Here is a 21,468-nt window from a genome sequence, read left to right as displayed (position 1 = left end):
TTTTTGTAGGAAAATCGATATAAGGAAGTACAATGAACAGTTGAAGAAGAGAAAAAAGTCATTCACCGGCAATGCGAGCATGTATTGGTGACGCTTCTCCGACTATTTTTCCACGCAACTTTTTTTTATTTTCTCATCTTTCGGATGAAACATTCAATCAGGATGAATGAAATGTTGAAAAAATCTCTTAATAGTGTATTTTCCACTGAAATTTATTTGTGTGTGTGCGTGCGTAGTAAAGCTTTCCCGAATGCGTACAATCAACTTTGTCCCTTTAACAATACACCCGCAATCATTTTTTTTCGTATATGTACAGCAAGCTTACACAAATACACGCCCCGAAAATTCAAGTTGAAGGTTGTGATGTTGATGAGATCCTTGATCCTTTAAAAATTATATATATATACACGAAAAAAAAAGCACCAAAAACAGCAGCAGTAACGAAAATATTCTGTCTTTTCTCTCACTTACTCCTCTGAGCATATATATATAAAAATATTCCGAAAACTTATATTCTACTCGCTATTTTTAGATGTATGTGTGAACATTATTACAATGTAGATGTAGCATGTATTTTGCAGTTCTTTGCCTTTTTTTTTTCTTTATTACATCATAGATATGTAAAAGAATACAATGAACCCTTGAACTTACAACTCATAAACGAGAATGAGTGAGAACGAGCAAGAATCTTCTTTATTTATTCATTCATTGTTCATATGGATATTACATAAATTTTTTTTGTGATTAATGTACGTAATCGATAGTTTTATGAGATATTTGTTAAATATTCAGCAGTTTCCGATTTTTACGCAAAAAAATTGAATGTGTTGGAGTAAAACAAAAGAATTTTTTTTGTAGAGCTTCTCAAATTTCTGTCAAGAGATTGCACTAACTGGACAATCGCTATGACGTTATTAATAGATTAATTGTTTAGGGTCCAATTTTGCTATTGACTTTCAGACACATTAGCATTTGGTATAGAATGGCATTAAAGGTGTAAATGTTATCATTCAGTTATTTTTCAATCCAAAAAACAACCGTTACACTTAGCAGATGGATGAAAATTTGCTAAATTGTATTATCATCAAATGTGTTCGATGTTCTGACAATTCTCACAAGTATTACTTGGACTAAACAATTTTGGACACATAAAGATTTATGTAATTTCAGATTTTGGGGGTTGGCAGGGAGGGTGGGGGTTGACTTGACCACCAAACCACCCTCACACCCTCCTACCCTCCCTAAATACCCCCTGACTCAGATCATCATCCTCAAAAAACTCAACTTTAATACCCCAGTTTATGCGGTTAATGACCAATTTTTCCATAAAACAAAAAAACAAGAAGCTAATTTTCAGATGCCTTGGGAAATCCCTTACACGCTACCTTTATTATTCATTCCAATAACTTTTTTATAACAAAAAATATAGGCAACAGAGTTCAACAACTCCAAAAAAGAATTATTTGCATATTCCATTAAGGCATACTTATGTATCCAAAAGCCTTTAATCATTTCTTCTTCAATGAAAAGTTTACGCATATTTTACAGAAAATTTCGACTCTTGTTGCTGTGCTGTCATACAATCCATAATGAATACAATGTTTAGGTTATGGAAAATTATCACACAGAGACTTCGTGTCATCAATTTTTTTGCTATTAAGGTGGACTAGAAAATGTTATTCACATTATTTATTAAGCTTGAACTAACCGAGATGTTAATTAAAGTTGCTGAATAGTTAATGCAAAAATATAAAAATGACTTCGGAGAATTTCTGTTCAATAAACTTCTTAGTTTTGTTAGAACTCGAAGGTTAAAAATAGATATTTAAGCTAATTAGCTGAATTGTTCTTGGAATGAGATTTCAAAGTGCAGAAAATGAAGATTTAAAAAAAAAAATTCAATCATGTCACAGACATCAGAATTCTCTATAAAAGTTCAAAGATGGAAATCCCATAAATTCATTTACGTAAATGCGAAATATTTTCACGATTGCAGAAATTTTTTTCAGACAGCATGCATAAAAATCCTTTGATATTTACAATTTAATGAAAAAAAAATATTTCATGCAAGATGCTTTCTGTAAATAAGATGTAAGTAAGCATATAAGCAAACAATCATTAATCCACCCAAAAGTGATGATAACGAGCATATGTGCTGGTACAATCACATATGGAACAAAACCACGTCAATAACTTAATCAAGAATCCAAAGATCATTGCATTCATAGCGGAAAATACCCTTGGAATGAAGTGCAAAAAAACAGATTTATTTAATGCCAAGGAGACAAAAGCTTTAGTGACCTCAAAAAATAAGAGCAAAAATAACATTGTTAAGTTACACTTTATTTTACTAACTGTAAAACGATTAATGCAGTCGTTCAATCAATCACTTAGCACGTCTTCAATATTTAATTTGATTATCACGCATTTGCACTTTTCGAATGTCCGACAAAAAAAAACTGAACGTGAATGTGATATTGAACTTAAATTCTTTTTTATCTACGCGAACCAGAACAGGCATGAAAATGATTCAAATTGAGTATGTCTGTGCTCTCGTTATTTTATAAGAAATAAAAAATTCGCCTAGGTCATTAAAATATTTAAACTGTCTTCATGCGAACGACATGTGAAGATATAATAAAATTAAAAGATATAGCAACAGCAACAACAACAACATTGTATGATGAAAAAATTCTTATTTTTGTGTTTCCGCGAGAAAGAAACAACGTAAATAGCCCGATTGGCCTTCCTTTTTTAATCTCTTCTGTGCGAAATGTTGCATTATATTTTATTTATTTTTAAAACTGTGTTCTTGACACTTTCGAGTGGCACTTCTGAAAAAAAAATTGTCTCTTTTGAATATTTACATATTAACATTGACTTCCTTATACACCGCTGCAGCTATGACAGAACTAAACATATATGAACTTTAAATATTCTTGGCATCTATCTTCACACATCTTTTAATTAGTTCTAAGTCTCCTCGTCTTATTCTATCGTCTTCTTATTGCCATCATGAAAAAAAAATTTTCCTTCTCTTCCGCGTTCTATTTTTTTGCATGAGGAAAATTAAAAAAGATACATCAAACGAGGAATAGTTACTCGAGAAGATAGTGAGGAAGAGTACGTGTAGCATGGCTCATATAAAAATATATATTGCAAGATAAATGACGAACTACAGGAACATATGATTTTCAAGATGAAGAAAAAAAATTAAGTTCTGCTTACAAACGAAACAGTTATAAGCGAAAGTTTTTTTTCTTTCTTTCTTTATTTCATTTTATGCTGCTTAACCTTCTCTTCGCTTTTTTTTCTCTTCATTTCGCGTTTTTTTTCTGACATTCAAGTTGAAATTTTATTTATTTTTTCAACCGGTTTACGTTGCGTCAGTGAGACGATGTAATTCTTAATAATGTACATTTGATACTATTTTTATGATTGTTCATTTGTGAATAGTGCTTACAATAATTGGTCATTGAGCATGTAATGTCTTAGTCATCATATTAACGGAAAATTTGTATTCTTTTATAGAATTATTGTCATTTTTTTTAATTTCATAAATTATAGTGCAACTAGAAGTTATTCAGTTTGAAATATTTGAATAGAATCCAATATTACATCAATATTTTATGGTATCCCATAACTTATTAAAGAGATCAATTGATATCACAAGTTACACTTAACTATAAGTTTAGTCAACAATTCTGTATCCCTGTTAGCAAAAGAGTTTATCCAGAATTGCACACGTCGGTTAATTCATCTAAACCCCGCACCAGGCTGGCATGATTCTGATATTTAGGATTCGGTTTAACCAGGTCGGCATGACTCTGGCATGGTGCAGGATTTAAACCGAATTCAAACTGAATCCGGCATTAAGTAAGAATGACGTCAGCTTTGATCTGAATTTTTGGTCGATGAACCGATTTGTGTTATTCAAGTATCATATTAAATCAGTTTTACAACAATGATTTGCAGAACTTTAAGTTCTGACACCTTTGAGTATAAGTTTTTGTTCTACATTATAAAGAATGTTTGTCATTTTAGATGTAGCGAATCCGCAGCGAAATGATTTAGTACTTCGGTATCTAATTATTGCAACATCGACCAAGCGATCATAGGTTCGAGACTCAGCAGAAGAAAATTTTCATTTTTTCATTTTCGATCTATATGTACTTTTCCATGGAGCACATCCATTGTGTCAATCTTTCTTTGAAGACTACAAACAATAATGTCATCAAAAGAGGCTTTACAATACCACAATAAACAACAATTACTTAGCCATTAGAGTCAAGTCAATATTGTATTGTATAGAAAATCCACGTCAACTTCGAGCTCTGATCCATTAGTCATATTTCCAAAATCACTGCCAATTTACAATGTTTTAATAGACTTTACAGATCAGTTTAGATAATAAAGAACAATTTGCCATACATTGTATGAATTTTGTCAAAACTAAGCTCTATAAACTCCCAATCAATACACACTGCAGTGATAACAACTGAATTGTATGTAACGACAAATTAATCCATGGGATTTGTTGATAAAGAATTTTTAAATTTTTTTAGATAAAGAAAATTTTAACTAGACGCATTTTTTTAGTTAATTACTTGCAGTCATTGACAGCATTCTGTATCTTAAAAAATTTTAATTTCCTATTGCGTTAAAAACATTCTTATCAGTTAAATTTCCTGATACCCAAAATACAAAAGAACTTCAGACTCTAATACAGTTCAAATCAAGTCGTAGAGCAATATAGCGCGTGTTTAATAAATGACCTTCATATCATGCTGACTATGACCTTGTAGGTTTATCTACGAATCATTTAAAATCTGAAGAAACTTCCAAAATGCTGAAAAATAATTTAATAATGTCTTATCTCACTTACCTTAAAATCGAAAATTCAACCATTATCATCCGCCATTCTATATCGTTGCTTAAGACCATAAAAAAATCTGTTTACGGCAGTAACTTGTCTGGTGGTATTTTTGCAACAGAAGTAAAGAGTTAAATTGTCCAAGTAAACACAAAAAATTCAAGCGCTGTAATTTCTCCTGCAAGAAGCAACAAAGAAAAGAAAGAAAAATACAGTAATAATTAATAAAAAATTGAATTGCCACTCATTCAAACATCAACAACCCCAAAAAAAAAAAAAAAGTTAAAAAGAAGTCGCGAAAAAATTGAGAATTTTAAAAGGTACACTGAACTTTTGCAGTTCATTAACATCACAGAGCCGAAAAAAGAGAGAAAAAAAAAAATTGCTTAGAATTATTCTTCATTTTAATCAAACACAGTGCGTATTAATAACGATACACACATACACCATGGCAAAGCTGACGAAAAAAAATATACAAAGAGAGATGGACGCATTAAAAATGTGCGTAATGTTCACAAAAATATATATAAGAGTGAGAAAGAGCGAACGCCATTCGGGGAAACAAAGGTCAATGACCGATTGTTGCTGCTGTGCGTTTTACTTACTCTACGCACTGCATACAATATTTTATATATATTTCGTGCGTTACTTCCACAAAATTTTAATTTCTCATAAGCGACATGGAAGAAATAATTTTAGAGGCCAATTGAGAATTTTATTTTATTGCTGATTTTTCCTGTCAAAATTGAATTTTATAGGAAAGAGGCAAAAAAAGAAAAATTTCAAGCACCACGTGCACAATGCATTGCAGAAGAATTTTTTCTTCTCGCTTCTTTGCTCATAAGCCCGTTATCTTTTTACATTATAGCTTCTTCTTTTCCTCGTTCCTTTTATTTCGTTCTATCCAACGGTACCGTTTGTAAGAATAAAGAATGAAATAAAAAAAAAAAGTTTGAAAGTTCTTTAATAAACGACGAATATAGATGAATGTATGAGGCGGGTAGATATGCAGGAATAATGCCTATACATATAAATATAGATACGTTGCCAGACTTTAAAATACGGAAATATTATGTGTGTATATTCTGCCGTCTTTATACCAAAAACGCAATTATGACTTGTTTCTTGCCTTGAATTTTTCTTATATATATCTATACAACTTATGAATAAAACAAATATTTCATGGACATTGTCATTAGGAATCAAAATATGCGAGAAGCTAAAATAATAACAAATATTCTTCTTTTGTCTGGTTGTGCCTTATGTGATTTTCATGAGTATTTCATTGCGTAGCATCAGTCGAATTGAGAATGGCTCAAACAAAGAAATGAAGGTTAATTTTCATCAGTAATGAGGTAATGAAAAGAAGAATTTTTTGAAGTTTAAGGTCTTTCATCTTTGCAACAGAAAAAAAGAACTTCAAGAATGATTCATGGTTGTGGCTGTGATGAAATGCGAAGTCGAGTTGTCATATTTGGCAATTTTAAAACTTTAGAAATGTTGTGGGTTAATATGGTAAATTTCTAATAATGCTAGACTTATAGATTTCCGTATGAGTCATCAGGATGGAACTTTCCCCACAAAACACATGATGACAATTGAATAATTTGTAAAATTAAGATTTTCGCAACATTATGAAAGATTCTAAATTCCTGGAATTATTCTTTGATGCTGTTTATGCGAATTTCTCATATTTCAATAACTTAAAGCTTAAATGTCATATGAATGACTGCCGAAATTCAAAGAATTCGAAACTTCTTGATTAATATGTGTGTGTATGACTCATGATTCTGTCCTATGATATACAGAAACTATGTTGGATGACTAGAAACCAAGTCCGAATTGAGATTAAGTGGACTTAAACCAAAACTTTTGAGTTAAAAGCTCATTAAATCCCATCAGTCCATTCTTATACCTCTTTATCTTCTCCATCATCAAAAATGAAATTGATCCAAAGATTTATGGGACTAATTTCACCACAACAAAAGAAGGAAGGCTTATGCTCAACATTTTAAAATTCGCAATCAAGTTAAGTCATTATGAAATGATTCATAGACCTTTTTTCGCCGAAATCATCGCAAAAACCCCGTTACTCCTAGACAATTTCTAAAAATGATTAGTCTATTGCCCTTAGTGAAGATCTTCTTATTCTTTCTTGTTATTTTTTTTAAGGTTCGAATATTTTTTTCGGTTTAGCAATGAAAATTGAAAAAACTGTCTGAAAAGTTTAATAAACTATAAATCCAATGCAAATTTGTTAAGTAAAGACATAAGGAAGAATCACAAAAAGAAATATGATAATGACATTCAAAAGGACGTCAGCTTGTGTCGAGCTGTTAAATATTAAATAATATTCATATTGAAAATCTATAAAAATCGACAAAATATCATAACATGATAGCTAGACCAGCTCATTAACTAGTTTGTACGAAAATTAAGCCGCTACTTAAACTGTTTGTTAGTTTTATAGCACAAAATGTGGAAAATTAAACAAAAGCTTTCTTTTATATTTAAATTAAGTTTTTCAAATTACCAAAAGGTTCAATAATTGCTTAGTTTAGTCCATATTGCACGCCATATTCGATAGGCTGGATATATTAATAAAATGACATTGAATTTAGATCCAATACACCTATAATCTTTACCGTCAATAACGGAGATCTATAAAGCTACTGTTATAAAAAAAAATCATTGAATCATCTTCAATCTGTGAAGCAATATTTGGAATGTTAAAGTCCTTGACTATACCGGAAATAGCATTTATTTATCTAGTTTTAAATTGATTCAACATTGATTATTTTACAGCCCATAATGGTGTTTGTAGACTTATCGGTGACTTAACAGCCAGTCATGCCGGCTTGCCTTTCTCAACAATTTCAATTGCATCCTTAAAGATCGACATTGAAATTGCCGAAAAAAAAAATATTAAATGTCCAAAAATAAAAGAATTTCATCACCGAAAGTCCAAAAAGCAAGATGAAGAGGTGTTAAATAAAAAATAGAATGTTCAAAAACAGACAAAAAAACGTGGGTACCAAATTAAATTAATCTATGTCTTGCCATGCACCATAAAGGTCGGCGCACCGGTCAATTGATATTTAATATATTGGCTACAAACCTTATTTCCTTCTTTGCTGTTAGGCCAATCACCTTTGCCACAAATCTTTTCTCAACACTAAATTTCCACCAACTTTTTTTTTTTATTCCTTTTTCAAATTTTTCAATGTTAATGCAAAAAACACCTCACTAGAATTTCCCGAAAATAATTTTTTTTTATGCAATACTCATCGGGAAAAGAAAAAAAAATCTTTCTTATTTTCTCCTTTCTTCACTTCCGCATTTGAACATCAGTAAGAAAATAAAGAAATTTCTTTTTTATTTCTTCTTATGGCAAATTTCTTACAAATAGATATATTATACACACATATACACTCTCACTCACTCACAGGATTCTCTTTTTCTTTTTTAAGGACATTGATCCTTTCTGCATTTTTATTCTCTATATGTACACAATACACAATCTGAAGAAAACTCTTTTTTTTATATATTCGCTTCTCTTTCTTCTATAATATCGATAATCCTTTTTCAGAATTTAACGTTAATTTTTAAAAATATAATTTTTTTTTAATTTTTTTTCTCTGTTTTGACTTTTTTTGAGGAAGATAAGCTTAGTCGAATTTTCGAATTTATAAAATTTTACTGGCCTTTTTTAACAATATTTAACTTTTTATTTTTGTGTAACTGAAAAAATCCTTTTTCTATATATTGAAGTAGGAAAAAAATACTCTGAGGACTCTCAAACGTACGTGTTTCGCGGAGTACTGTGAATAACTGAATGATGATAGACAGAAGTTTTTCGGAGAGCCAAATACAAACGGCAAAGTCAATAATTGTATTGGTAAGGAGGTTAATGAACTCGGGTATGTGATATAAATTGTCGTGCAACATTAAAGTACGCAACGGTTGTGGTGACTGTGTGAGACTTTTTTTTGAGAATACATGTTGTGTCATTTCTCTCTTGTTTTGCAGCATAAGAATTCTAGTTTTATGTTGCGTGATCGGAAATTTTTGTTGCGTTAGGAATTTTCCCAAATTTTTCCGGCATGAAAAATTTTATTGTTCATGAAAATTTCCACAATTTTTCTAATTAATTATTCATTTTTTCAAAATCAATATTCAAAAAATGTTTTAAAATTTTTCAAAAAATAACTTTAACGGTTTTTAAAATTTCAAATCCGTCATAATATTATTGTTATAAAATTGAAGCTGTTATAAATAAAAATTATATCAAAATATTAGTAGCTTTTATTTTTAAAAAAATTTAATTAAAATAGGTCTAACCAAGTCAAAGCCACAAAAAATTGCGATGGCTTCAATAAACCACGACCAAGTGGGTGGTTTAAATGAAAATATAGCCAGAAAGCAAACTTTAAAAGTGGATTCGAGTCGTCAAAACAATATTTTGAGAATAAAAGCTAGGAAAGCGAAGGTAAAAAAACGAAAAAAAAAAAAACAATTATTTTGTATCGGAAAATTTTTCAATGAGGCCATTTTGTAGATATATCAACTGCCACGGAATCAAAAACTCTCTAAGATAGCGATGTATTCGAATTGTAATCAATGCTGTTGTAAGGGCTGGAGACTACCAGAAGAGTCAAGACACAAAGATGTTGAAGTTGACTATTGTCCAAACATTTATGATCTTTGTCGGAACGCAAATTGTAAACATCCATTAGGTAATCATATACACTGAATGTAAAAAGAAAAAAAAAACTTGCTCTAAAGCACAAACTGTTCTTCTTTTATATTTCTTACAGAGGCACACTTCTCACACATAAAAAATATATCGAATGAACAAATGGATCAATTGCTCTCAATGATCGTCGATGCCGAAGTGTTGTATACAACAATTGGTCTACAAAAAGATAAATTCATTAAGAAAATTTACTCATTTCTATTCACATTCCTACATCAATGTGTTACTGAACGGAAGCCAGCAATTATTCAAGGCCCATTAGGCGATCCGGAGAAGTCATTTGAAAAACCATCGATTCAGAAGATCATAAAAAATTTTGTAATTTTAAAGTATGATAAGCTACGTGAAACAAATGAAGCTGAATTTAAAGTTATTATGGAAGTAGCACGGACGTTCTTATTATGCTATAACAATTGGGATTTTGAATGTCCAAATGATTGCAAAGATGCCAATGCTGAAGAGAATTTTTATAAAATTGAGTAAGATTTGCATTTAAAATGAGTGATTTTTTGGGGAATTAAAAATTTAAATTTTTTTCTGTTGCCTTCCTATTATTTTTTTTTCTATAGTTACACACGCTGGCTTGTGTTTTGCTATGTGCCGTCATTTTGTAATAGCCTCAAATACTACAACTGCAGTGAAATTTTTGGAAAGCGATTTTTACTTTACACATTTCCATTTTTATCTCAGCAATTTTTGTCACATTATGAGATTGGTATGCATTATAATTTTCCATTTCCAATTAGAATCAATTCAATTGTTTTTTACATCAACTTCATGTACATTATTTCAGAAAAAGAAAGTTTACCACTAGAGAAGCAAATCTTACTGGAACGATTGCCGAAATTTCTTGATTCGTTGCGTGAAGAACTTCAAAATGATAAATCAGAGATATTTAATCCAGCATTCAAGCCAGTATCAAATACAGCTGTCAGTTACGTGGCTAGGACTAAAAGATTTGCTGATACGGTCAACGAGAATCGTTTTGCTAAAAGGATGCGTCGTGAGGTCGAAGATTTACCTGATGATACAGTTCTCGAAGCATTAAATCGTGTAAATGATCCAAACGTTAATTGTACCGATGTCATGAATCCAGTTGTACATTCTGCACGCGATGATCATCCAAAAGCTGAAGAGAGACGCGGAATTATTGAGTTCCATGTTGTCGGAAATTCAATGATTAATAAAGTGTCAATGCTTCAAAAGAAATGGTTGTTGGATCTTAAGAACGTATTTGCACATCGACTTCCAAGGTAAGCATCTTATATGTCCATAAAATACCTGTCTTAATCCTTAATTATTGTATTTTTAGAATGCCAAAGGAATACATCACACAGCAAGTATTTGATGGAAATCACAAGACACTTGCACTCATAAAATATGGTAGACCAATCGGTGGAATTTGCTTCCGATCATTTCCAACACAAGGATTTATAGAAATTGTCTTTTGTGCTGTTGAGGATAAAGAGCAAATTAAAGGATATGGATCTCACTTAATGAATCATCTTAAAGATTACAGTATTTCCAAAAAAATTCATCATTTTCTTACATATGCGGACGAGAATGCTGTCGAATTTTTCAAGAAACAGGGTTTCTCAAATGATATTAAATTTCCACGTTCCGAATATTTTGGATACATTAAGGATTATGAAGGAGCTTATTTGATGCATTGTGAATTACATCCAGGAATAATTTATACGCAATTCAGTAGCGTTGTGAGAAAGCAGAAGGAAATAATTAAGGAACTTTTTAAACACAGACAACAGGAAATGCAAAAGGTCCATCCAGGACTAACATGCTTTAAGGAAGGATTCCGTAGGACGATTCCTTTCGAAGCCATTCCTGGATTACGTGACATTTATGGATGGAAATTGCCAAGAAATACTCCAAAACATCTAAGATATACAGAGGAAATAAATGATCCAGAAGTACTTGCGATGCAATTAAACAACATTTTGCAGTTAATTAAGAATCACAAGTGCAGTTGGCCATTTCTTAAGCCAGTATCAGTATCGGAAGTACCAGATTATTTTGATCATATTAAATATCCAATGGATCTTAAAACAATCGGTGAAAGGATTAAAGCTAGGTAATTTGAATGTTATGGTTATTTGTTAAGAAACTTCAAAGTTTCGATAGAATTGACCGTTATTTTTTTTTTCGAAAATAGAACAATAACTTGATAGTTTCTAATTTTTTATTTTTTTAGGTACTACGTTACTCGACATTTATTCAAAGCAGATATGAACAGGATTTTTACAAATTGTAAAATTTACAACTCACCCGAAACTGAATATTTTCAATGTGCAGAAAAGCTTGAAATTTACTTTACAAATAAGATGAAGGAGTTATTAGATTAAACAATTTGGAAATTATTGTCATTTTTTCATTTATTATAAAATCCTTTATATTAAGTTACTGAACCTTTTTTTAAATGGCGAAAATCTAAATGTGACGTTAAATAAAGAATTTAAACAAAAAAAATATATTATTCATATATATATATATTTAAAGCATAAACAGTGTTTATTATAGAAATAAAAACTATGATCACTCTTATAGTCCACATTCCATACCGTTCCCCTACACATTTGTTTTGAAAAAAAAAAAATTTTCAGCATTTTCAAATTTTTTTTATTTAATAATTTTCACGTAAATCGCGTTAAGTTTTAATCTTTAATTGTATTATAATTGTTAGTTGGAACCCGTTACTTGATTATTTGTTGATAGTTATTACAAAAGTGTGGTGTAAAGTTGTGATTTAGTTGAAAAAAGAATAAAAATTTTTTTTTGCAATTTAATAATGTCTGAAGAAAATCATAATGAATCATCTAATACGAGTGCAACGAGAGCCAGTAACATACAGAAAATCCTTGATAGAAAACAAAAGATATTTAATTTGCCTAGAAGCTCTAAGCTATTTAAAATATCAACATATTCGACATGTCAATATGTAAGTTCATATACATTATTACTTATTAATATCCTCCTTATGGTTAAAATCATTTCCATTCATAAAAAAATAGGAGAAAGGATGTAAATGTGTTGGTTTTAAATTGAGTGAGGAGCAACGCAAGAAAGATGAATCAAGTTATTTACCACAAAATAAGGATTTATGTTCAAATACAAATTGTTCTCATCCTTTCTGTAAGTAGACAGTAACAAAACCTTCAAATTCTGATCTTTTATCGCTCAGTCTAAACATTGTTATCTCTTTCTACAATTCACAGTAAAACATGTGTGCCATTTAAATAGTTTGACTGATTCAGATTTAAATCGATTGCTTAACAATATCGTTGATATGGAAAATTTATATATTAGTATCTCGAGGCAGAATGATGCAGACATAAAGAAAGTTTATATTTATTTATCAAAATTACTGCGTCATTGTATCCTCACAAAAAGTCAATCAGTTATAGTCACACCACCAGAATCGCCACTTGGACAGCCACCATTTGAATCGCCGTGCATCCAGAGAATTATATCAAATTTTGTCTTCATCAAGTATGGACATTTACGTGAGAATCCATCAACAAAACTACAATTTCAAATATTTACGGAGCTAGCTAAAAATTTTCTACATTGTAAGTACATTCAGGCTTTGTGACATTCTGTCATGGACTGCGCTTGTTGTGGTTGCTTTAATTTCATGAGATTTTTAAGTATTCTGTTGATGACAGGATCGTGCAAAAGTCATAATCTCGAGTATTTTACTGCTTGCTAATTGCATATACACAGTCATGAATCTGTCATTCATATTGCTTTTATGGAATGTATACTTTAACTTAAATCTGTCCAAAAAGCCTTCTCGATTATTCTCTGGAAATTTATTTCACGATTTATACAAATGTCCAGTCAATAAGCAACAAAATAAAACAACAGAATCTCACCAATCTATGCTAAATCTCAAAAAGATGCTCATTTACAGCCATAAAAGCAAAATGAAAGATACACGAGTCATTTTGTAAATATTAACTTATTTGCTTGTTTACTTATAAGGTATAAACTGTTGGGACTATGAGACACCGAACGATAGGAGAACTGAAACAACATCAAATGAGGAGGCTTCGGGATATAGAATTAATTATACTAGGTATGATATATATAAATTGATAATATCAAGTCTTAATGTCTAATTATTAAGTTTAATTGATCCACAAAATTCCTAAATCATTAAATCCAGTAATTTTCAACGTTATTTAATCATCTGATGATGACCTATTTAACAAAAATTTGGTATTTTTTCATCATATTTAATCGAATTCCATTTTTCTCGTGTTTCAAACTAGATGGCTAATAAATGCTTGGATTCCTGCATTTTGCTCAAGTTTTCGTCAATACAAAACATCAAATATATTTGGAAAGGCTTTCCTTAAGTCAATATATAGCTTTGTATCGTCATTAATGCTTCAAAAATATAAAGCCGATAAGGAACGTTCAAAGTTACCCGCTGAGAAACTAATTGTTTTTGATTCATTACCAAAATTCTTAGATGATTTACGTGAAGAGATCGCCAATGATAGTTCATTAATATTTGATTCAGAATTTAAACCAGTTTTTCCAAACACCGGTACCCAAGGTGGTCCAATTAAGCGTGAACTCCAGGATTCAAATTGTAATGAAGATCCGAGATTTAAAAGATTAAAACGGGAAAATACGTGTGAAGACTTATCAGATCTGACTGTCTTAAACATCCTCGAACGTATTAATGACGATGATTATAAAATTCATGCTGAAGTACTAAATCCTGTCAAATTATCAGCACGTGATGATGCAGCAAAGGCTGAACAAAGTAGAAAAGAAATATCTTTTCATATTATTGCGAATCCATTGAAGAAACAACCGTCCGCAGAATGTTTGGCATGGCTCTTGACTTGTAAAAATGTTTTTGCTCATCAACTACCCAGGTTTGATCTCTTACTCGTTACTTCCAACTGAATACTAAAAATTCCAAATCTATTCCACAGAATGCCAAAGGAGTACATCACACAACTGGTATTTGACGGGAAGCACAAAACTCTGGCTTTAATAAAAGACAACAAACCAATCGGTGGAATCTGCTTTCGTCCATTTCCAAGTCAAGGCTTTATTGAAATTGTCTTTTGTGCAGTCACAAGTAGTGAGCAAGTTAAAGGCTATGGAACACACTTAATGAATCATCTTAAAGACTACAGTAATAAGCAGGAAATCCGTCATTTTTTAACATTCGCCGATGAATTTGCACTCGGATATTTTAAAAAGCAAGGTTTCTCGGACGAAATTAAACTTGCTCCATCAGCTTATTCTGGATTTATAAAAGAATATGAAGGTGCTACCCTCATGCATTGCGAGTTACATTCAGGAATTGTTTACACACAATTTAGTAACGTTATTAGGAAGCAAAAGGAAATTATTAAGGAATTGATACTTCAAAGGCAACAAGAGATGCAAAAAATTTACCCAGGCATCTCAGCATTCAGAGAAGGATCAAAATGCATATCTTTGGAATCGATACCGGGTTTAAGGGATATTAATTGGAGGGCAATTAGGGCATTAAAACAAATTAAATCGACTGAAGAAGAAGAAGACTTTGAGAAGTTTACCATGCAACTAAGTTCAGTTCTAAATGCTGTTCGTCAGCACCAAAGTAGTTGGCCATTTTTACAGGTAAGAAATTCTTTACTGGATGTTTGTATGGAATATGATAAATAAATATTTAATACTTACAGCCAGTATCAGCAGCAGAAGTTCCAGATTATTATAATATTATTAGATTTCCAATGGACCTTAAAACAATCAGTGATCGCTTGAAAAATAGGTAAATTAAATTTTTTTGAATTTGTTGAATTTTTCCATGTTGACTTTATGCCGGATCTTGTATTTCTTTAAAACGCCAAGCTTCAATGAATTTGCAGTCACAATTGTGTAGTTACTGTGTTTATTTGACTGTTAATCACTTAATTAAAGCAGATATTTATAAATTTACAAAAAATTGGTCACTAGTTCCAAGTTCACTTTGGTTCGGTTCAGTTGTAAAAAAAATTGAATCTTACAAAACCGTTAAATAGTAATTACAAATTTTGTGCCTTTCATCCACAGATACTACGTAAGTCGCCGCCTTTTTCAAGCTGACATGAAACGAATTTTCACGAATTGTCGGATTTACAATTCACCGGAAACTGAATACGTTGCACTAGCTAACAAGCTCGAAAATTACTTTCAAACCAAAATGCGTAAATTAGGATTATGGGATGAGAAGTAAAAACATAAATCTTTGAGGTAAATATGATATAAAGATTTATTAAATTACATTAACTAATTAAATATTGTAAACAATTTTAAACACTAAAAGAGACACACAAACTTAAATCACATATTGTTGACTGACACTGTACATTTTATCCATAACTCGACTCATTAATCCCTTCCTTAATGGACTACCAGATGGAGAACATGAATCAATTTCCTCGACATTCTTCTTCTCCCCAACTAAATATTTTATTAAAATTTTATTTATCTCGTCAGCATGTGTTTGATGTGGCCAATAACCGGCACCGTCAATTATCTTAATTAGAGGATTCTCACAATATTCAGCACTTCTAATCGCACTGTCAAGTTTAAAATTTGTGTTATTTGTTCCAAATATGAGAATGCATGGACATCTAGGGATTATAAAGTGAAGAATTACAAATTAGATTTTGAATAATAACGGTCAAATTATTTTTGAAAAATAACGAACAAAGAATATTTGAAAATTATGTTGAATCCAGATTAAGTCACTTAAAATGCCTTAAATCTAGATTTGTGTAACTTTATGTAATTTGTTACCTGATCGAGTATGACTCGTCGACACGACAAAGCCTTAAATTCCTTAAATAATGTAAACCTCCTGAGTAGTCCTCATACTGACTAAATACATAGTCATATGTCTCCATTAAAATTCTCTGCTTACTCTCATAAATCTCATTTGATGACCCATTAACGATTAAATGCTTGTAAGTCTCGTGAATAAATGTATTATCCTTACTTAATTCCATTTCAGGTAAAAAGGGTATCTAGAGCAATAGATAAAATGAAACGGATAAGGAATGGACATGTTATAGAGGAAGAATACATATAGATTTAAAAAAAGGATATATTAAGCACTTTTATTTAGCTGACGTAAAGCGAGAAAGAATATACTAATTAAATACAGAATAAAAAAGTCATCAGGTAATAAACATGCAGAATATAAAATTAATTAAACAATTTTTTGAGTTTAACGTACATTAGAATGGATATTAAAATCATAAGACGCTTATGAAGCATAAATAAAGTCTTTAAGAGAATCGTGCATTATCAAACTAAATGTGCTGTGCTATTTTATTGTTATTTTTAAGTTTTCAGCTAGGACAGTGTTGCGCAACATTTATGTGACATGTGTCATGGCATACTTTGATGGTAACAGAGTTGCAAATCAGGCACTTGAGACTGACAAAAACCGTACAAATTCTTACTAATTATCAAGAAATTGTTTTTATGTTTTTATATTTCACAGGTGCCTGATTTGCAACTCTGGATGGTAAGCTTTGACTGAACATCCAGTTCATGACAACACCAAATAATGTTGGCGACATGCCATTGTTCCGCGACCCACAAACTGCCCATCAATAATCTACACTCAAACTCACCTGAATCATATTAAACCAGTAATTTGACATTTTTGAACCCTTGGCTGTATTCCAAAATAGATTTGGATGTGGTGTGGATATAGAGATGAATTTATTCACATAATCTGGATATTTTAGCGTAAATATCCATCTAAAATTAGATATAAAATTGAATGACACAATCTACATACAAAATATATGTTTAATTCATTACCCCAAAAGAGCACCAATATCATGTCCAATTATGCAAAATGATTTAATTTGCAAGGCATCAATGAAACATTTGAGTTCATAGCAAATTTTTTCAGGTTTATATTGACAATAAGTCATTGGCTTATCGGAATTATTAAATCCTTTTAGGTCAAGGGCAATGACATGATTCTGATCGGATAAAACATCGATTTGGTTCCGCCATCCATAAAAGCAGTCTGGAAATCCATGAAGTAATAGAACGACTTGATCATTTTTCTCGCCTTTCTCGACGTAATGAAATCTCGTTTGCTGTTTTTAATGATAATTGAGAAATTAATTATATCATTCAGTGCACATTTGCGTATAACCTGTAACTGACATGTGCATATTGATTGTGGATTGAAATAATCGTGCTTGTTGACATAGGCAACGAAGTTTCAAGTTCAATGACAATCAACATGCATGTAATAAGGAAGTAAAAGACTAAACGTGTTGGCAGCTACGCATAGTAATTATAGTAAGCAACAGAGCATTGCAATCAAGTTTGGACTGGTTGTCTACACAAATTTTTCAAGAAATTATAGTGAAATTTGAAATAAAGAAAATTTGGAATTTGGACTTTGGACTGATGATTCGCTAAACTCCACACAATTACGCTCTGATGCCAATTTAATGCCTTAATTGCTTCATATTCCAGGAATTTCATTTTAAATTATTAAAATTTATTTTTATCCGACGATTTAAATTTAAATCCAACGATTTAAACTTCAATCATCCAGTGATGTAAAAATCATCAAAACTACGTCACAGGCACCAACTTTCTATCAATAAATAAACAAAATACTACCTTAATTCTTATAAATTTGTGTTGACCGAGATCAGATCTGTGAGTTCCGGGTGTAATTGATCGATTTAAGTAATTTCTAGTTCCATTGATTTTATTTTTTGATGATTTGTCAGTCATTGACGATAATACATTTAACTGTCTGATGATTTTCTGTTTAGATACTCCAAACTTTTTATCGATGTAACTTTTGACCGAATAGAATGAGTTTTTAATTAAAATATAGATTCCAATAATTAAACTTTGGACATAAATCACAAAACACTCTTGCAGCGATATTGAATGAATTATACTGTCTTTTTTACTACTTTTACCAATTATTTTAGCCATTCTAAGACTTCTTTTAATTAAATTAAACATGAACGAGACAAACACACTGCGTAAACTGATTAATTTTGACTGATAACACAACTGAGAATAAATCTTTACACGAGAGAGTTTCTGAGATTAATTTTACTGTGTTTATTAAGAATTATACTCGCGTTAGCTGAGAATTATCTCTGTCAGCTGATTAATACTAATTTTAAGAGATTTATGGATGATTCTACAAAATGTAAACAAAGGTATGTGACTAACGGAAATTTTGTTTTTGAAAATTATTTATGAGTTGCTTAGATTTTTAAAAATATGAAAGACGTTAAAACTGAGCAAAAAACTAAATTCAATTTCTACAAAATTGTTGTAAGCTTCAAATTCTCCAAAACCGTTAGAACTTCAGATTATACAAAACTGTTGAAATTTAAAATTCTACAAAATCGTTGAAAAATTCAAATTCTCCAAAACTGTTAAAACTTTAAATTTACTTATGATGTTCTTTTCTTCATTTTATTTCATATTTAAGTAAAGACATCGACATTTATGATAATTTCAACACAAAATCCTTCAATATAGGACATAATAATTTAAAAACTTCTTCCATCCTGAAAAGTTTAATTGAGTTAATTTCAATTTATTATATTTTTTTACATCAAAACTTCCATTCCTTTCATCCTTCCTTACTACAATAAATCAAATTATGATAGAAAGTAACATAGCGGAAAGAAAATTCCTGCAATCACGTACAACATAATGTTTCAAACTGATTAAAATTCACAGCCACAAAGTTACGATATAAAAAATAAAGTTAAAGAAATTTTTTAAAATTTTGAGCAGTAAAAAAAGCATGAAGAATAATGAAATTACCATTATGAGAGAATTATAGTGAAATGGTGCAATAATTATGTTTCAATATACGTGTTTCAGAGACCATATCATTATCATTTCCTGTTTCTATTATGAATTGAGATACATAATATAAAAATGTGCAGAAATCACGTAAAAATCATGTTAATTTTGAAATGAGAAAGATACGATGGGATATGAAATATCAGGCATATATACCAGCACGTAACGAATACAGGGAATGAACAGAGATGGCAAAAAATAAAAAAAAAATGGGGCGTGTTGGATGGAAATAAAGAATAAAAGAATAATGGTTCCCTATGTATAGCTCTTGCGCAATACGACATCAACGAAAGACTGCTATGTGTGAAGGGATATGGAATATAAAAAAATGGTGACAGCACTTTTATTTCATAAAAATTTAATAATTTTCCTCTTCAGCTCATTTCTAAATAAATTTTATTAAATTTAGAATACCGTCGGCATATCCTTAAATAGTTCCAAACTCAAACTTCCATCAATTACTTAATTTCTCACGTTTCTCATCTCACAAATGGATATAAAGTGTCATTTCATGCTGACAAAAAAATTATGTCCCATGAGTGTCATAAAAGTCAGTCCTTAAAACAATTACAATATTCTTTTTACATTCTTCAAAATGACTCTTGAGCTTGTCACTTGATTTAACTTAGTAAGACATGCAAGAGTCGAGTCGAATTATTTTTTTTTTTACTTTACTCGTGTAACCAATTATGATGAAAATGAATTCCATCTCAATGTCTTCTTGAGATGTCCTGACGTGTAAATTTAATTTATTTGTTGCGGAATTATGTTTTTGGATGGATTGAATTGGCTGACATATTGTCCCGATGAGATTGATAATACTGTGCTGAAGTTATTGATTTCCTAAAAGTTTAACCAAAACTCAATTTTTAACGATCTTGTAAAATTTGAATTTTAAACGGTTTTGTAAAATTTAAATGCTTCAACGTTATTGTAGAATTTGAATTTTTAAACGGTTTTGTAAAATTTGAATGCTTCAACGTTATTGAAGAATTTGAATGATTCAACGGTTTCGTAGATTCTGAATTATTCAACATTTTGTAGACTTTGAAGGCATACATGTTTTTGTAGAATTTGAAATTGTCAACACCTTTGTAGAGTTTGAATGTTTCAACGTTTGCGTAGAATTTGGATATTTTAACGGTTTTATAGATTTTGAGTCTTTTCAACGGTTTTGAAGAATTCGAATTTTTTAGCAGCTTTGTAAAATTTGAATGTTTCAACGATTTTGTAGATTATGAATGTTTCAACGTTTTTGTAAAATTTGAATTTATTCATTTAGATTTTTAAACTCTACAAAGCAGTTAAAAATTTGAATTTTTCATAGCCGTTAGAGAATAAATTCAATTGGATTGACAAATAAACTTATAAATTCCACAAATTCGTTAACATTTGAGTTTTTTTAAACTGTTAAAATAAAAATGAAATTAGAATCAGCAAAAGCGTCAAAATCCTCAATTCTTCATAACTTCCTAACCAATTCATCTCCTTCTTATATCCTCTTGCTTGTCGAGAATCTGAAAAAACGAAGAATTTTCATCACATTTTCATTCTTCTTTATTGTGAAATAAAGAACGTGCTCAATCTTCTTTGCCACTCCATTCTTCCTCATTTTTATTATTTTTTTCAAATCATCGAAATGGATTTTTCTTTATACTTTTTTGTATTCAGAGTTTCAAGGAAGAGAAATAAAAAAATATTGAAACATATTGTGTCATTGGGGAATGATTTAGAACATTTTTATATAAACGTGCTAGGGATAGAGAGATGAGATTATTACTTCAGATGATATCCATCGTATCTTCAAATCTATAATATAAAAATTCTATTTATGCGAAGATCTACGTCAAATTATTCAAAATAAAAATGGAAAATAAATTCATACTTTTCTTGTCAATATATTTCATTTTAAAGGAAGGGCTTTAAATTTATGGAAAAAAATATCTATGAA

The 21,468-nt window shown here is 30.4% G+C and overlaps 3 protein-coding genes across 4 annotated transcripts; 2 read left to right on the top strand and 1 right to left on the bottom strand.

Moving 5' to 3' along the window:
- Positions 1-9,166: 9,166 nt before the first annotated feature.
- LOC139099186 (histone acetyltransferase KAT2B-like) lies at positions 9,167-12,079 on the top strand. The gene is made up of 7 exons (XM_070651583.1): positions 9,167-9,362; positions 9,432-9,609; positions 9,691-10,108; positions 10,199-10,344; positions 10,423-10,882; positions 10,942-11,718; positions 11,839-12,079. Exons 1-7 carry the CDS (start codon positions 9,240-9,242, stop codon positions 11,987-11,989), a joined length of 2,253 nt encoding a protein of 750 aa, XP_070507684.1. The 5' UTR covers positions 9,167-9,239; the 3' UTR covers positions 11,990-12,079.
- A 184-nt stretch (positions 12,080-12,263) lies between these two features.
- Gcn5 (Gcn5 acetyltransferase) lies at positions 12,264-16,956 on the top strand. Its single transcript, XM_070651555.1, has 9 exons — positions 12,264-12,582; positions 12,656-12,776; positions 12,860-13,213; positions 13,629-13,722; positions 13,919-14,536; positions 14,597-15,275; positions 15,338-15,426; positions 15,708-15,887; positions 16,651-16,956. The coding sequence occupies exons 1-8, from the start codon at positions 12,433-12,435 to the stop codon at positions 15,868-15,870; spliced, it is 2,268 nt and encodes a 755-aa protein (XP_070507656.1). The 5' UTR covers positions 12,264-12,432; the 3' UTR covers positions 15,871-15,887; positions 16,651-16,956.
- On the bottom strand, positions 15,882-18,721 carry LOC139099167 (epoxide hydrolase 4-like). Of its 2 annotated transcripts, XM_070651559.1 has the most exons (6): positions 18,608-18,721; positions 18,297-18,480; positions 17,472-17,758; positions 17,279-17,408; positions 16,437-16,663; positions 15,882-16,270 (listed from the first exon to the last, which is right to left on the bottom strand). In XM_070651559.1, exons 2-6 carry the CDS (start codon positions 18,411-18,413, stop codon positions 15,973-15,975), a joined length of 1,059 nt encoding a protein of 352 aa, XP_070507660.1. In that variant the 5' UTR covers positions 18,414-18,480; positions 18,608-18,721; the 3' UTR covers positions 15,882-15,972. The 2 variants fall into 2 exon arrangements, with proteins under 2 accessions (XP_070507660.1, XP_070507659.1); XM_070651558.1 differs by having other exon boundaries at positions 18,297-18,667.
- Positions 18,722-21,468: the final 2,747 nt, after the last annotated feature.

This window comes from Chironomus tepperi, unplaced genomic scaffold, assembly GCF_022539635.2.
Source record: "Chironomus tepperi strain 1889 unplaced genomic scaffold, CSIRO-AGI_Ctep_v1 contig_465, whole genome shotgun sequence".
NCBI lineage: Eukaryota > Metazoa > Arthropoda > Insecta > Diptera > Chironomidae > Chironomus > Chironomus tepperi.
Note: the sequence above shows the minus strand (reverse complement) of the source record. Positions and strands in the feature narration are given on the sequence as shown.

Coding starts and splice junctions, on each gene's coding strand:
- LOC139099167 (XM_070651558.1), bottom strand. CDS start 18,653: ATGTTTAATTTAATTAAAAGAAGTCTTAGAATGGCTAAAATAATTGGT. Junction 17,759..18,296: donor ACAAATTTATAAGAATTAAG/GTAGTATTTTGT, acceptor CATTAAAAACAG/CAAACGAGATTTCATTACGT. Junction 16,271..16,436: donor GACGAGTCATACTCGATCAG/GTAACAAATTAC, acceptor TATAATCCCTAG/ATGTCCATGCATTCTCATAT.
- LOC139099186 (XM_070651583.1), top strand. CDS start 9,240: ATGGCTTCAATAAACCACGACCAAGTGGGTGGTTTAAATGAAAATATA. Junction 9,363..9,431: donor TAAAAGCTAGGAAAGCGAAG/GTAAAAAAACGA, acceptor GCCATTTTGTAG/ATATATCAACTGCCACGGAA. Junction 10,109..10,198: donor GAGAATTTTTATAAAATTGA/GTAAGATTTGCA, acceptor TTTTTTCTATAG/TTACACACGCTGGCTTGTGT.
- Gcn5 (XM_070651555.1), top strand. CDS start 12,433: ATGTCTGAAGAAAATCATAATGAATCATCTAATACGAGTGCAACGAGA. Junction 13,214..13,628: donor AGCTAAAAATTTTCTACATT/GTAAGTACATTC, acceptor TTTACTTATAAG/GTATAAACTGTTGGGACTAT. Junction 13,723..13,918: donor TATAGAATTAATTATACTAG/GTATGATATATA, acceptor GTTTCAAACTAG/ATGGCTAATAAATGCTTGGA.